Source organism: Athene cunicularia (assembly GCF_003259725.1).
Source record: "Athene cunicularia isolate RWA chromosome 9 unlocalized genomic scaffold, athCun1 chr9_part1, whole genome shotgun sequence".
Lineage (NCBI taxonomy): Eukaryota > Metazoa > Chordata > Aves > Strigiformes > Strigidae > Athene > Athene cunicularia.
Genome location: NW_020799110.1, coordinates 8,594,554 through 8,610,717, shown reverse-complemented (window position 1 = coordinate 8,610,717; position 16,164 = coordinate 8,594,554). Strand labels below are relative to the sequence as shown.

At 37.8% G+C, this 16,164-nt stretch overlaps 1 protein-coding gene across 3 annotated transcripts in view; it reads right to left on the bottom strand.

Moving 5' to 3' along the window:
- Positions 1-3,351: 3,351 nt before the first annotated feature.
- PIK3CA (phosphatidylinositol-4,5-bisphosphate 3-kinase catalytic subunit alpha) overlaps positions 3,352-16,164 on the bottom strand; it is a 36,293-nt gene continuing 23,480 nt past the window's right edge. For 2 of the 3 annotated variants that reach the window (XM_026854718.1, XM_026854719.1), the window contains 6 exons: positions 15,737-15,858; positions 15,212-15,290; positions 12,486-12,656; positions 11,806-11,923; positions 11,474-11,625; positions 3,352-10,277 (listed from right to left, as the gene is read on the bottom strand). In XM_026854718.1, coding sequence (XP_026710519.1) covers positions 10,007-10,277; positions 11,474-11,625; positions 11,806-11,923; positions 12,486-12,656; positions 15,212-15,290; positions 15,737-15,858 — 913 coding nt within the window. In that variant the 3' untranslated portion in view covers positions 3,352-10,006. The remainder of the gene's footprint in view (positions 10,278-11,473; positions 11,626-11,805; positions 11,924-12,485; positions 12,657-15,211; positions 15,291-15,736; positions 15,859-16,164) is intronic. The other variant, XR_003399009.1, reaches the window with a different exon arrangement.

The window sequence follows — 16,164 nt, the reverse complement described above, 5'->3', positions numbered from 1 at the left end:
GGCGGGCGGGCGCCCCCTGGCGGCCGCGATCCTGAGCCCCGCCTGTCGCGATGGCAACCGGCGAGGGGAGAGGTGGCAGAAGAGAGCTGCCCTTCGGCTTTGAATGTCTACATCCCGCCAGCACATCTTCACGTACAGGCTTTGCCCGGGGCTTGTAAAGCGTCTGGCAGCACGGACGCTCCTGTGAGAGACGGCGGCTGAGTGCCATCACCGAACAGATGTTCCTATTTTACACGAGAGAGGGTGATGGCAGAGGCCGAATTCACTTTTTCTATCAATGCAGAAGCTGTTGCTGAAATCTGCTGTACAGGAGAATCAATATAAAGGGTTGGAAAACTAAAATAAGGAACTTTCCCCTTTCCAAAATTTCCCAAGTTTATAATCACAAGAGAAGCCCCCCTTTTGCTTGCTTCATCTTCACTTTTTTTTTTTTTTAATGCCACAGGAAATAACAGTAAATTCTACTTCTCCACAAAGCAGAGTATTTCAAACAGCATCTTACTATTTTGCAAAATAAGTCACTTACTTTTAAGACACCAGGGAGACCATGACAGTCACTCATTTCATGACTTAAAACAGATTATAGAATTTTAACCAAGCTTTTCATTCATTGAGCTGTTCTGCTCTGGCTTAGCCTGGTTACCTCATTTTAAGATCAAGCTTTCAATTAGCAGAGAATCCACAACATTCCTGATGTCCTAATGTTGTTCTGCTGATTAGTTAAAAAAAAAATATATATACCCTGCTTCTGGCCTCACTCCTATTCATTAGCTGGAAGTTGAGATTGGACTTACTCTGTTTATCAAATCCTACCCTTAGCCTTTGTCCTGAGAGTTAGAAACATGTCTTTAGGGTGATGTGATTTGTTGGAGTAACACAGAAAGAGCTTCATCGTGTCACAGAGAAGTTTCCATGATAAGCAGCATGAATATAAGTAAAAGTATCCTTCTGAAGGCCTGCTGAGCCTTCAGAAATTAAATATGCACCATGTATCTATTATCTCCTGAGGTGAATTACCAATTGAAAAACATCCTGCCATCCCGGTTCAGTTTGTGCTCTGCTGTTTACCCTTGCCATAGGAGCTGAGGATACTGTCTCAGTGTCTCCAGGACAGCTTCTGTTAAAAGTTCTCATGAACTGGCTATAGCCACCCAAACGGGTGGATGCCCAGGTTTTCTCTCTCTATTCACCAAAATGTTTTCCATGTAAATATTCCAAAAAAGAACTTTCCCTAGTTCCCAGCGGAGGGCAGTAATGAGAACTTAAAATCCGTAATCTGTCATGGGAAAAGGAAAAAAAACCCAAACCAATCCTTTGCTTTGAACTCTGTCCTGCTTGGCGAGATGACCTCAGGCTAACCAAAGCACAATGCATTTTCTGTACATTTTGATTGATTTCTTCTCCACACAAAGCAACACCACCCAACAACACCTACGTCAGATAATAAGACAGTAAAAGAAAAACATCTGAGGAGGATCCTCTTTGAAGCCACAGATCCAGTTCAAAGTTATGGGCATCAAACAGTGATATCAAAGCTTTAGACAGAAAAGTCTAAATGAGTCTCATTTTCTAAACCACCATGTGCTTGGGATGTTCAGACAGCTCTGGGTCTGGTTTTAATCACTCGGAACCCATTCCAACTGGAAATACAGAAAAGCCTGCGTGATATTCACCTTCCTGTTTAAATGGGCAACACAGATGATGCTCAATTAGCTAGGATGTATCCTTACCAAAATAAGAATGGAGTAAACCTTTTCTTCAATGAAAGCAGTAAGCATAGCTCATGATAATAACCTTTGCTAAAGGTAATTCATGTTTAAAAGGACATATAGGAGGTTATCTAAGGTATTTTGTCTAGCATCAGTTTTCTTGCTCCTTGTTGCATGGATTCAGACTTTGGATCAAGTCTCTGCCATGCAGATTGGGCACCAGACTGATTTCTGAGCATAAAATCAGGAGGGCTCATTAAGATAGCTGTGCTAAAGGAAACTGCCCACATAGCAAATCATTCTTCTTTTTCACCAGCACTATTTCACAAGTTTTCCATAATTTTTTGATGCTTTAGGGATCAAGACTTAGAACCCCCACAAAAAAATCACACCATAGTAATGTCAATGAAGTCTAAAACTTGCATTTGAACAAGAACTGATGATCCCCTTTCCCTGAACCATCCTGCGCATTTAAAACAAAGTAGTAACCACTCATACCTATTTCATAGCTACTATAAAGAGTAAAACTTACACTATAATAAACAGAAGTTTAATCTGTTAGTTCAGGTTACCGAACTAGCTACTTCAAAATCATTAGCCATACTTTGACTCAGACTCTCCAGACTAGAGCTTCAAAATAAATCTAAGAATAATGATGTCCACCTTTTATTTCAGACTTTGATCCAGTGCAGGCTGAGCACCTGCAGGAACAGCCCCTTTCAAAGCCAGGTGGTGGTGATCTGAAACAGATCTGAGCAGCATACAAAGTTTAAAGCTTATTGGGGACAAAAATGTGTAGAAGTGACCTGAACAAACACCAACGCTTCCCCAATCCCTCCAAAAAAGTGAAATTCTCAGCAAGAGAGCTCACATCCCTCCCACAATAACTGTTAGCAACCGAAGTCCAAAGTAGACCAACATGTCCACAGAAGCAATTCATCGCAGCTCCATGCTCTTAAACATGCCTGTAATTTCCCAGATGTTTCTCACTCTTTCAAAAATAAGCACTGCATATAAAAATACAACCTAGTTTGGTTTTTTAAAATATAGTTTCAGTAATGAAAGCCTGAAAGATATTTTTCAAAACCAAAACAGATTGATTTAGTAGGGGCTTTAAAACCATCCAGTGGAAACACTTCAGTAGTATCTGCTCTCTTATCACAACTTTTACATCCCACATCTAAAATAAGTTACTTTGAGGATCAAACAAGAACGAATGCCATGTGCACCTAGGACTTCCCACCCATAAATAATGCAAATCCTACTTCTGTTCCCTTTCAAATTAACTGATGTACACCATTTTTATTCCCTTTCTTCTAGCCTTTTTTGAAAGCAGAGCTGCAACACCAAGTCATACCTCCAAGACCGATGATTCCTTAAATTCTCACTTCGGAATTCACAAATGTACCAACCAAATTATTTTAATTTAGTTGTTAGCATATACATTAACACTCAAAAGTGTGATAAAAACCAAACAAAAGTAGTTTTAATAAACAGCATGTGATACAGACTGCAACGATAAATAAAAAGCAGACTTTTTACAGTTTCCCATGAACATGAGCTACAATAAGTATCATAGGCCAAACTTTTGTTAACTTGAGTAGCACAGCTGAAAGGGAAAAAAGGTGTTGTGGGTTGTTGTGGGTTTTTTTTGTTTGTTTTTTGTTTAAAAGTATTGCAAGACTATTCTCAGTATGACAACACATGCATCTTGCTGCATCTTAAATACTTTTTTTGGCCCATTATTACTAAAAATGTCTTGCTTTCTAACTATTTTACCACAGGACCTTTATCACAGAATGACATACACATGGCAACATTCCTCCCCCCACCCCCAACCCCCCTAGTAGTGGTTATTTCAAAAAAGTCTCATTTTTAAAAGATATTTCAAGCACTGGTGGGTGTTCATAATCCCCTTTTGATGCAGACATGTAACTGCTACCAGCTTCAAAGTTACATACCAGCATCAAGAGATGACATCCTCATGGGCTCTATTTATCCAAAATGCCAAAAGGATCCTGGCCTGCCTTAGGAAGAGCATTGCCGGCAGGTCGAAGGAGGTGACCCTTCATCCTGCCCCTCTGCTCAGCACTGGTGAGGCCACACCTGGAGTGCTGGGTCCTGTGCTGGGCTCCCCAGTACAAGCCAGACATGGACATACTGGATGGGTCCAGCAAAGGGCAATGGAGATGATGGATAGGAGAGAAGGCTGAGAGCGCTGCGACTGCTCAGCCTGGTGAAGAGAAAGCTCAAGGGGTATCTTGTCAACATATATCAATACTTGATGGAGAGGAATAAAGACAACACGCAAGGCTTTCCTGAGTGCTGCCTACTGAAAGGACATTAGGCAATGAAATAGAAGAAATTTCATATAAACATTAAGAAAAAACTTCTTCCTTGGACTCTTCTTTCCTGGACAGACTCTAAACCCCACTGGATGGTGTCCTGGGCAACCTGATCTAGCTGACCTTGCTTCAAACAGGGTGGCTGGACTAGATGATCTGCAAAGATTTCTGCCAACCTTGAGGTTCTGTGAAAATTCCTGCAGTTGTGGTGCCAGTTGCAGTGACAATAGTTTCAAAATTTCAAGCCTGAGAATCCAGGACATCAGACTGCAGACATACATACTTTAAATCCTTTTCTCTACTAGGGAAGTGGATTTTGATAGTGAATGTGGATATTTACAGTTAAAACTTAGAGGTGCGAGGGGAAAGGATGATACTCCCAGATGATGAATTACACATTTATCTTCACAAGAGAAAATGAAGAATTTGGACCACAGCAGCTGTAAGACAAGAGGAGGATTTATCTCCTCACCTCTTATTTTCTTTCCTCTGCCCCAAACGAAACAGTAAGACAACTTTGGACAGCCTGGAGCAGTTGATAATCCAGGATATAGAACACTTCATAAAACCTGGAAATAGGTTACTAAAAGTAGTTAAACCAAAGAAACAAGGCAGAATGAGATTGCAGCTGTGAATATCCATGTTTTGGCTCTCAGTGAGTAACTAAACTACAACAGACATAAGGTTCTTAAAAGAAACAGCTTCTGCTTGAATTAGGCTTTCTGTAACTTCAGCAGCACAATTAAGTCAGATTTAACCGTGATTAATTTTATTACTGGAACAGGTTCTTAACAAAACTGATGCAGTTACACTGAACTAAATGGTTCCTAAGCCAGTTTAATTGCTACCGGGGATCTGTCACTCTTCAGAAAGAGTCAAGATAGACTAGTGTATTTTTTAGCCTTTTTTATGCCAAAGGAATATTGCATCACATATAGAAGTGACAGTAAGGACACTTAACCATAAGACACATTTATACAAACCAGTGGGGATGCTAGCTTCAAAGTACAGGCAGAGCATTGCTTCAATTGATCTCCTCATAACAAGTATTTTATGTTGGTCTTATGAGGGTGTTTGAGAGGGGTGTTTTTAGAGAGGAAGAGATGGGGGCAGAGACACACACCTCTGGTTTAGAGTCAGGAGTGCCAAGACACTAAGACCTCATACTTTTTAAGAGTCTATCCCATAAAGCTCAGAAGTCAAGAATACTGTACTGCACATTAAGAACAACTATTTTTCTTGAGTGTGGGTTCAACAAGTCTTTACAATATGACAGTGTAGGAAGAAGAAACTTCTAAGCTAGTAAGCAATAAAAACACTGGAAATCTCAAGAATGAAAAAAAACTATAGACAAGATTACAATAGTTACGAATCAGAGAGCTGAAAACACTAGTGAATAAAGATTATTTCGAAGTAAAATTGTCAATTCTAACTGGGCAGTTAGTAAGCATTCTTCTCATTAAGAGAACATCTCATGCTGAATCACACAAGTAATCTGGAACTTTAATATACAGAGAGTCTAATTCTGATTTCATAGGCTGTTGTGAATCCAGTGATTCTGATGAAGTCAGTGTTGTATCAGCATAAAGTGAAATCAGAATTTCTCAAAGACCAGAACCTACAGGATTTGGTTAGTGTATGGAGATACACAACGTCTATATCCAGTTTCCAGTTGGCTTCCCTTTATTAAACACAGATGTAAAAAATAAACCAAAAAAACAACCCAGAAAGACCACACCAGCTGCAGGGGTGGTGAGCTACATGTCATTTTGGACAGATAGAGCCTTACCTAAACTGAGACAACTTTCAGCATGAAAAAAAGATACAAATTCATTATTTGTACGAAACATGTATTGCAAAATTAAATTGGGATTCAACAATCTGCAACAACATCCACAGCTAAATAGTATTTAAAAAAAACATGTGTGGTTCTTTTTCAAGTAAAACTAAAACAAGAGAAAGAAGTTTAAAAAAAAGTCTTAGAAGCAGCAAGTTACAATTCTTTCTGTAATACCACACCATTTTCATTAACTTGAATCATTTTCAAGATGTCAAAGACATCAACAAAATAGTAATTTCAAGTGGCTTTTTTGATATTTGTTGTTTGAATGGGTCCAGCCCAGGTCTGCAACCTGTACAGACATGCAAAACAGGAGAAATTCACAATTATTATTGAGAACAGATGTTGGAACATGCCAGTTATAAAATGACAAAGCAAAGAAAATACCTTCAAGTTGTCAGCAAACATGGGCTACCGACCACTAAGGGCATTTATTATTTTACATAAAAAGGAAAAGTTGGAAAAAAAGACAAGAACAACCCTCCAAACCATCAACAGCAGGATCATCACATAAAGTTCTCTACAAGCTTGGTATTTTCTATATTGCCCTTAATATGCAGGTTTATATCTTCTCCACAAGATACCAAACCACTAACAGTTTTGGTTTTATTTAAATTTTTCTTATTTTAAAAATTATGCTGAAAGTCTGTTTCATCTATGAAAAAAACTACTAATGCACCCCTTCAAAACAGAGAAGTGTGCATATATGTCAGTACAGGTGCTTTTTCTTCTACCTTTAGGAAAGCAAAGAATATATTTTTTTATGAACTAATCAGCAGCATCCTGTTCTGTCAGAATCAGTTTCACAGTTGAAAAAGTTACTGGTTTTAAATTTATATTTCACTAAATCACCATTTTCTAATGCTTTGTAATAAAACATGGCCCAATCCTGGGCTCCTTGCTCTGGTTGTCCAACTACAACATACTGCAGGAACAAGGTGTTCAGATTCAATTCAAGCTCAAAGTAAGCTACTTAGTGTTTTATGCAACTAATTCTCAGAATAAAGGGAACATCTTTTGAATCTCCAAATTCCAAGCAATCTCTGTAAAAATCCAGAGCTCAGTTACAGGTGCTTTCAGAGTCTGTAAGCAGATCTTATTTCTGATACCAAGAACAGGTGACATCCTCTCATTTACACCAATCTAAGTAAACAGTACCTCCACTATCTTCAGTGAAGTTACATCAGCATAAAACTAGTGTAACAGGATAAGGTAATTAGGACTGAACACTCTGAAGCTGAAAAGGGGATTTTTTTATTTTTTTTTTTTCCCTGAAACACTGGCACAATGTTTTTCAAATGCCCATCCTGGTTATAGTAAGAACAACTGCTTAAAGCCCATGAGCTTCTCCTACTCTTTAAAAATTTTATTTAAAAGGCTGTAATTATTCCAATCCCAAATTGTATGATGTCTGTATCGCTATGAAGTTTCCTTTCTTTTATTATTTGATGTTCATAACAACTTCCATAGCTGAGCACAACATTTAGTTGCAGTAACTTTTGGAAACACAGCCTGATTCCTCATGCCTTTCTGTTTGTACAAAAAGGGTGCAGAACACTGTATGCTTGAACTGAAAGACATTTATATTCATATTTACAGAAGTAAATGACTAGGAAGGGGCAAAATACAAAAGAAGTTGGGCTCATAACATCCAACAAATTTGAGCTGATCTTTTCATCCAGGCTGGAAAAGGCTGACCATCTTAGATAAACGAGGTAAAGCATTGTTTCAATACCAGATAAGTAAGGATAATATAGCACCTAATGTGGCATTTGTGCAACAGTTTTACTCAGTTAAATAAAGAGTTACAGCCAACAGGGTTTCAGATTTTGTGAACTAAAGTTGAAACTAAGCCATGTTTTAAGAGCGCTAAACCAGTAGTGTGTTGACTGTGAAGTAATACATACAAGGGTAATTTTGCTCTGGAAAAGTATGACTAAGGTTAGCAGGAGTTAAAATATTCATATGAACAAAAAGGAATATGTAACAGTCAATGAAGAGAGTAAGGGGAAGTCTGACTACAAAATATTTAGTAGAACTAAGGAAATAAAACTTCACATTCCCCGTACTATTCTTGGAACTTCTGTAGTTTTCACAAAAACAGGTTTCCCCCACAAGATCAAGTATCCACACATGCAGTAATCAGCTGCAGGATCTTGACTATGAAAATGTCTTGAAAGACCAAAGTCCTGGCTTTACAATCCCCAAAGTCTTTCATAATGTAATTGATTGCACATTTTTAATATATTACAATTTGCTAAACAAAGCCAACCACTCATTACCTCATCAGTACAGCCTGCACAAAGTAGTGTTTATTTATATACTTATATTCTAATCTAACACCAGCTGTCAGCATATTTTATATTACATGTGGTATTGCACTTTCTGAGTGGCACCTTGGTGCGTGTTTGCAAGTGAATAAGCTGAACCCCCGAAAGCCCCAAACCTTTGGAATTCACTCCAAGTGCTGCCAATCTAGCAAGTTTAAAATGTTAGGGTGAACATCACCAGCAGAATCATGGGCTTCACTAATTAAAAGAAACCTGTTTAAGAATTAGAAAAAACAGTCCTACCTGAAGTTGTGCATAAGGGCAATCTGAAATCCTTGGTAATCCAAACAGTTTCAAAAAGTGGTGCCAATTTAATTGATTGCACACATTGTAATTGTGTTAGAGGACAACTAGATTTACAAATACATATTACACACACACACACAAAACAGACAAATCTATAAAATGTTTGGTAACTCCACATGCTTTGAGCTAGCCAAGGTATCTGCTGTATGTTGAACTGCTTATTACTGATCATGTTGAAAATCTAAATTGCTATTTCTGATGTGTCTGTTACTGGATTAAACAACGAACTTCCAAAGGAGGAAGAAAGAGGAGAAATGGTGGACCCAAAGACTGAGGGTTTAAATGTACATTCCTTGAATAGCCAGCATATCACTTCAGTAATGTGAAGAGCGATGCCCAAAATTTTTTGAAGAGACTTAGGACAAGTTCACCTCTGGCATTAGTGGGTGTATCTGCCACTACTTCAATGGTACTTGTGTCCTCTTTCACCAGGGCTGAATTTGGTCCTAGGAGCATATCTGGTCACCTTCAGTGACGTTAATGGAAACGGGAGTCTTGGACAGATAGAACTGGGCTGCAAAATTAAAAGAGTGAATATTGGACAAATCATGTAAATAAAGAATATATATTAATAATAGTTCCTATTATATAAATAGCCTTTATAAAAAAATAATCTTTCAATAATTTTAATAACTCACCTTTCTTTAGGTACTGGAAAACATGTATGAAAAAAATCTATTCAGTTCAAGTTAGATTAAAGCAAACCTAAGATGAACACTACAACTCTCTGTTGCACTAAACCCAATTCTGACCATTCAATTTCCAGGTTAGTCAGTTTTTGGGGATGATGGGGACTTTCTTTGTGACAGTATGAATTGCACCCCTAGAAATACTGAGCAGAAGAAACACCATACTGAATGGGCCTATTTCCTACTGCTTTCAGAAACTGTGCAGATGACGGACCCAGAAATCAAAGGGTCATCTAAACCCCATAAACGTTAATGCCTCTGAACACATTTAAAAGGCACTGTCCTCTCACTACTGTTTTTAGATCTTTGAGCTTAAAATTCCTTCCATTCAAACTATGCTGCATTTAAATACTTGCTGTCACTTGAATTCTCTTTCCACTCTTCTCAATCCAGCATAGTCTCTACCTGCTGTACCAGATCTAAGGTAATGTGTGATGGACTCTATGTTCATGCTAGCACTATTTTATTTTTCCTTCTAATTCATCCTATCAAATGAAAAAAGAAAACATTCTTCCAAGTTCACCTTTTTGGGCTTAAGGCATAACATGAAGTCACACATCATACTAAAGCTTAATTTTTGAAGTGTACAATTGTAGTGCTATCTGAAACCCTGTTTTACATTATTTTTCAACAGTTGTCTGAACAGTTCATCTCTTTTCTTGCCATAAATTCTAGTGTTGTTCGTGGTTTGTGCAATTCCTATGCAACCAGTCTTTGCTGCTAACAGGTATTAACAGTGCAGTACCCACAAAGCGGGCCATCAGTTCTTGTTTTCTTTGCTTTCATTTCAGTTCAAAGCATGTTGCTTTATTGTGTGGAAAATCCAGTCCATTTTTGTTGTCCAGCCACCATGGTGAGCATCATTCATTTGCTTCATGAAGTACTCAAGAGCTTCCTGCTCGGTTTTGTCCAATGCAAGGGTCTTTCGAATGTACGCAATATCGTCAAAGGACTGCAGTTCTGGCATTCCTGAGCCAAGCATCATGGAGAAAAGGTTTATGAAGAGATTGGCATGCTGCCGAATTGCTAGATAAGCCTTATAACACATCTCCTGAAACCTGGAAGAGAGAAGGGAGGTGGGGGAAAGCTCAACGTATGTCCTCATTAGATGCACATTACTTCACCTCCAAAACAGTTTTCAGGTAACTGGACACTAAAGAAGTAGACAGTCTTAGTCTAATAAGAACACCATAATCTTCACTTCTGTAAGAATTAGTAGTGGTCAGACTAACGCAACAGCCAAAATGAAAACAGGCTTTCTAGCCTTAAACCTCATTTGCAATTCATGCAAGCATTCAGCCCAGGTTTATGACAGTTCAGAGCCATTTTAGTCATTGCTACTGACATTTCAGATTTCAAAACACATTTCCTGATATACTGCTGCAAACAGTGCTTTCCTGGTTATCATCAGAGATGTGCTTCTCTCCTGTAGTTTTATGACAGCAGAAGCTGTTGCTCCTTAGATATTCTGGTGAATGCACTGAAGACAGGGGCATTTGCTATATCACAACATTAGGTGAGAAATGCCTGTTTATGCTGAAATCAGTCATTTAAGTCAGGTTAAGAAAAAATATAATCAAAAAGATCTCCACAACAGCATTCAGACAACACTAATTTAAAATCTGTTCTCCCCTCAACATAATGAAATTAAGATTAAATTGCAACCTCTCAAAGGCAGAATCTCTGGAAAAACAGATACTAAGAATGACTACAGCAACAGATTTATTTTTTTTTTATTTATTACTATTTTAAAGTTCTCCTTTCTTGGCAGGTTCTGCAGAGTGTCACAAGCTACACAGGCCAGCTGAAGAGCTTGTATCACAGCAGTTATAGGAGAGCTAAGCATGGCTGAGTGACCAGCAATGCTCTGAATGCGCATTACGCCTGACATTTAAGAGATCTCAGTTTGATATTTAAGAACTCTCCAGTTTTGCAGTTATGCAATCCCAAGAGGACTTTAAGTATAAAATAAAAAAAAATTCTGATGTTTAAAAATTTATCTTTATTCATATGTGTGCTGACCCTGCAAAGCTAAAGTGAGGTTTCATGAACTGAAGGCCACATTAAGTGCTAAGATCCCCTACTGATTTACAAATGGATGGCTGATGTACGACTAAAGAATTAAAACATACCCACTGCAAGCCAATTAAAATACTACTTTTCAGTTAAAAGGTCTGATTATTAAAGGTCACCAGGAGTAAAGAGCATTTCAGGTACAAAATACTCTAAGTTAAATGCTTAAAAAAAGGCTCACCTTTCAAACTCCCTTGTTTTGGTACACTCTTGGGCTCCTTTACTAATCACTATTAAAAAGTCTTGTGTTAAGACAAATGGCACACGTTCTCTTTTATAACCAAATTTTTTCTTCTTGTGATCGAGGAAGTGCCCAAAGTCAATGTGAAACAGCTTGGAAAGACAGAAAGGTATTTTAAGATTAGTAATTCCTTGTTTAAATTATGTTATAGTAAACCTGATAATTTACTTATACTTCAGATGGATGATTTTTTTTTTTTTTTAAAAAAAACCAAACTCATCTCAAGGTGAGAGATGACCTTAAGCTATGTTATGAGGAAAAACATATCTTACTTGTCCATCGTCTTTTACCATGATGTTACTATTGTGGCGATCACCAATGCCCAGTATAAAGGTAGCAACACAGTAGCCAGCACAAGAACGTGTAAACAAGTCAATAGCTGCATCATACCTATTGAAAACCAAAAAAGTAGACAATTTCCTCCAGATATTCTAATAATACAAAAGCGCAAATTTTCTTCTTTTTCTTTTTTTTCCCTCCTCCCCATTAAGGAAGGCCCAACTTTTACCATCTTCTCTCAATGAAGCAGAGTTCCTCAACTTTATCACTTTATCAAAGTAAGAAAGAAATTCAGCATACTCTGAAAACAGTAGTACTTACAGTTAAATCACAGAACAGTAAACTAGCTATTAAAGTGGCTGTCCTTTTGAAGTCCAGCAGTTTTCATTTTGATGAGCTACTGTTAAAATACAGATTTAAGCCATATCTTCATAGTTATACCTCCAACTTATGCTTGACTGTTGAGAAGTCACACAACCAACCACTCAAACTCATTAGAAGAGCTACAAGCAGGAATAATAGGCAAACAAGGGCAGGAGAAAAAAAACAAAGCACACAACAAAACCACCAAAACAGATGGGATATAATTTTCCACTTGATGAACTATAGTTGTCTTGAAGTCTCCATCAAAAAGACAACATGAACAAGCAAAACAAACAATAGGAAGTCTTACATTTCTCCTTTGTTCTTGTCCTTGAGCCACTGATGCAACGTATGGCTGTTGAACTGCAATGCTCCTTTTAAGCCTCCTTTACACTGAATCTGCATGATCGTATGAGAGCTCCTCACTACCTCGATGAGTCCCACACAGTCACCAATAGACAAACAACCATAAGGCAACATCCTGTAAGATGAAGAGTTGATTTCGTGGGTTTTTATTTATGGGTTGGTGTTTTTGTTTGTTTGTTTTTTGTTTTTGTTTTTTTTTTTTTTTTAACAGAGTTAGGTTTTCAGACAGCAAGCAACAAGCATGTTTGATAACCCTTATCAGATAAGTGTCATCTGTTTTGTTAGGACATGAAAGTCTGTTTTAATGTTTTACAGGTGTATAATCATTAGTCTTGTGGAAGAAAAACCACACCAGGTATTAGTACAGTAACATGCCAGGCACTGTATCCACCAATGTCATTCTTCAATTTTGTATCAGGACAAAAGGTTAAGGCAAAATTTTACTAACATGTTCTCGGAGGCCTTGGGGAATACACTGGAAAAACTCTTAAGGAGGCATTCAGCATGATTTAACAAGGTCTATTCAACTACATTCTAAGTGAAGTTCTAAAGACAGAATCTAAGCATTCAGAAAACAATGTCAGGATTTCATGGGTTATCATAAACAAGTAGCACATAACACTTTGTATATAAAACCAGCACGGGACCTTCAAAACTAGTTTCCGAATAGTACCCGAACATATTATAAAATTGTAACTGGAATCTACAGTCAGGAACATTACAATTTATCCAGATGTTAAATGGACTAACTCTAACAGGTGTTTATTCAGGGACTCTTTAAAAAGAACATCATAAATCACTTTTTTGTAATCCGTAAGTGAAACTCAAAAGATAATCTCAGTAGCCCATTTTTCTCTTTACAAGTAGAAGAAATTAATTCTTCTACCTCCCTTTCCTTTCACCAGTCTCTTTCCTTGCCCTCCCCCAAAGTCTGTACTTCTTGGTTTTCTCAGATAAAGTTTTTTGAACATAACAAGTCAAAACCAATCATTTATTTAAAGACTGAAAGAAACATGGCCATTACCATGTTTAACATCCTCTGTTAAAAGATTTGGGAAAGGGGGTCATGTACCTAAAAGCAGCTCTTTTCTCTCCTAAAGTTTCCCTTTTGGAGTGAAAGTGTCACACCTATAGAGTAAAAAAAGCCTTCTAGGAACACTGGAGTATCAAGAGTTTTTCTGTGATACCATGGTAAAAAAAAACAGAAAAAAAGCAAAGAACCTGTGGAACACCACTGCAACATGTAGCCAGCGACAGTGCTGCTGTGGAGGTGGGCTCTCTGGATTAACAGCGCTTTATTTGCAGGTACTAAAAGTATATTTGTATCTGTCTACACTTGCATTGTTAGGTAAAAGTTTAATTTGAAGGTTAAAAATGAAACAGTGAAATCCATCTATTTTCTTAGGGATGTGGCATGAATTTTGGACTGTTAGACTTTCTGTACCATAGACACATGCAGTTTAGGGGCCTTAGTTGGACACATTACAATCTCTAGATCCTCAAGAGATTTTCTTTTTGTCCATTAGTGTAATCTGTAGCTTGCTCAAGATTCAGAGTCCCTCAGCTGCCTCATCTTGCATGCTCATGTCAGTCTTTCAGTACAGCAGATGGACAGCTGGGAGTTTTTTGGTTTTATTAAAAAAAAAAAAACCACCAAAACACCAAACAAAAAAAAAGAGCCTATCACACCATATCTATTCAACTTCTCTTCTAAAGCTCCATGCTGCATCTTTAAAAGAATGGTGGCAAGATGTGGGAGAGGACATGTTTTTGCAGATTTCCATAGGAGGCTACTCTTGAAGACATGAGAACTGTGAAGTGTAACTCTGCAAACCATTCTTGGACAAAGCCACAATTCTGTCACTCATCACAGTACTAGAGACAAAGTAGTTGCCCAGGTGCATGGGAGATGTAGACCAATAGGTCCTTTTGTCTAAGTCATGAGGATATGAGAACTGGGGGTGCAAAGAACATACTTGGTTTAACAGTGCAGAGACAGCTCTGTTACACCACAACCTAAAAATCTACCATACGGCAAACATTCAGAAGTGCAACCCGCCTACCATCAGTTTTCCCAAAGCATAACAGTTTATACTGAATGGCATTCCACAGAAACTACTGTACCCCACAGACTATTCAGAGGTGCAAAAGCTGCATGCACATCAGACTGGGTAATACCTACTTTGTGTACTGAAACAAAGATACCAACTACAAGGAGTCATTGCTCAACAGGGCTGCAAGTTTAGCAACTTGTTCAAAGCAAATCCTACAAATAACATTGGTAGCGTGGCTACTGTGTGCTAGCTCTTACAGCGTGGCTACTGTGTGCTAGGTCTTACAGCGTGGCTACTGTGTGCTAGCTCTTACAGCGTGGCTACTGTGTGCTAGGTCTTGTAACCATTCCTGATATGTAGATCTCTCACACCCGCTTGAATGAGACCGAAGTATTTTTCGAATACAATTTTAATCTTTACAGAATCTAGTAGTTTAGCTAACTGAAGGCTATTAAAAAATAAATTGAAAAAAAAAAGTCACTCTAACATGTACAAACAGGCCTATTTATAGCATTTCAGTTTATTACCCTTGGGAGAACAGAAGCAATCTCTTGCAACAAACCAATGCAAAACCCATTAAGAACAGTATTGCTTGGGAATGACCTCTAATGCTTACCGAAGATCAAGACCCTGATTTTGCCAGATGTTTTCCATAATTCTAATTATCTGAAGTGTCAGCATGTCCTGACGCAAGTCTGGAATAGTCAAATACATAAAGATTGCAAATTTCATAACACCAGAACACTTTGTTACATTTTATTTTACTTTTCCCCCAAAAGAGTATGTCTAAAAGAAATGAGGCTTGCATAGTTTAGTGTATGTTTTGTTTGTTGATAATGAAGTTAGAGATTACACATCTAGTATCTTAAAGATATTTTCAAGGAAAACACCCAAAGTGTTAAATGGTTATCATGTTCCCCCTCAATGGACTGAGCATCTTGGAACATACAAAATTTGTACGCGACAGATAAATATTTGCTTGTGCATGCTTATTTTTTCTGGAAAAGAAGACTGTTTTGCTCAGATGTGTTTTTAAGGTTTTTGTCAAGATATGTATTTTATATACCTTAAAAAAAATACTAAATGGTTGGTTAGGAAAATGAAGACATATAGCTTTTGGATTACACTTATTTTTCCTTACCGTCTCCATTTTTAAAGATTATCTCATTGTTCTGAAACAACAATTCAGACATAATATCTGGGTTTTCCCAGTTCAGCCACAGTGGCCTTTTTGCAGAAGACATTATCCTGCACTCCTCAAGCCTACAAAAAGAAATAAGGTTTCTATGAAATAGGCATAATTTGATTCTCACAGCATGTTCCTATAATGCTACTCAGTTCTCCCTGTTTGGTTAAACTCTTCGAACTAGTATCAAATTAAAGATGCACGGGTAACCAACAATCAACCACTTTTACTTTCGGCTCCAAATTTAAATTAATAAGTGTAATGTTAACCGCTTGCTAAGCACAACAGAAAAGCTGGCTATATTGTAAATTTTCCTTTGGCAGGGCATGTTCCTTACAAGTGGAAAAAGGACTGCAGTTCCTGTCACCTTAAAGGAACAGCTG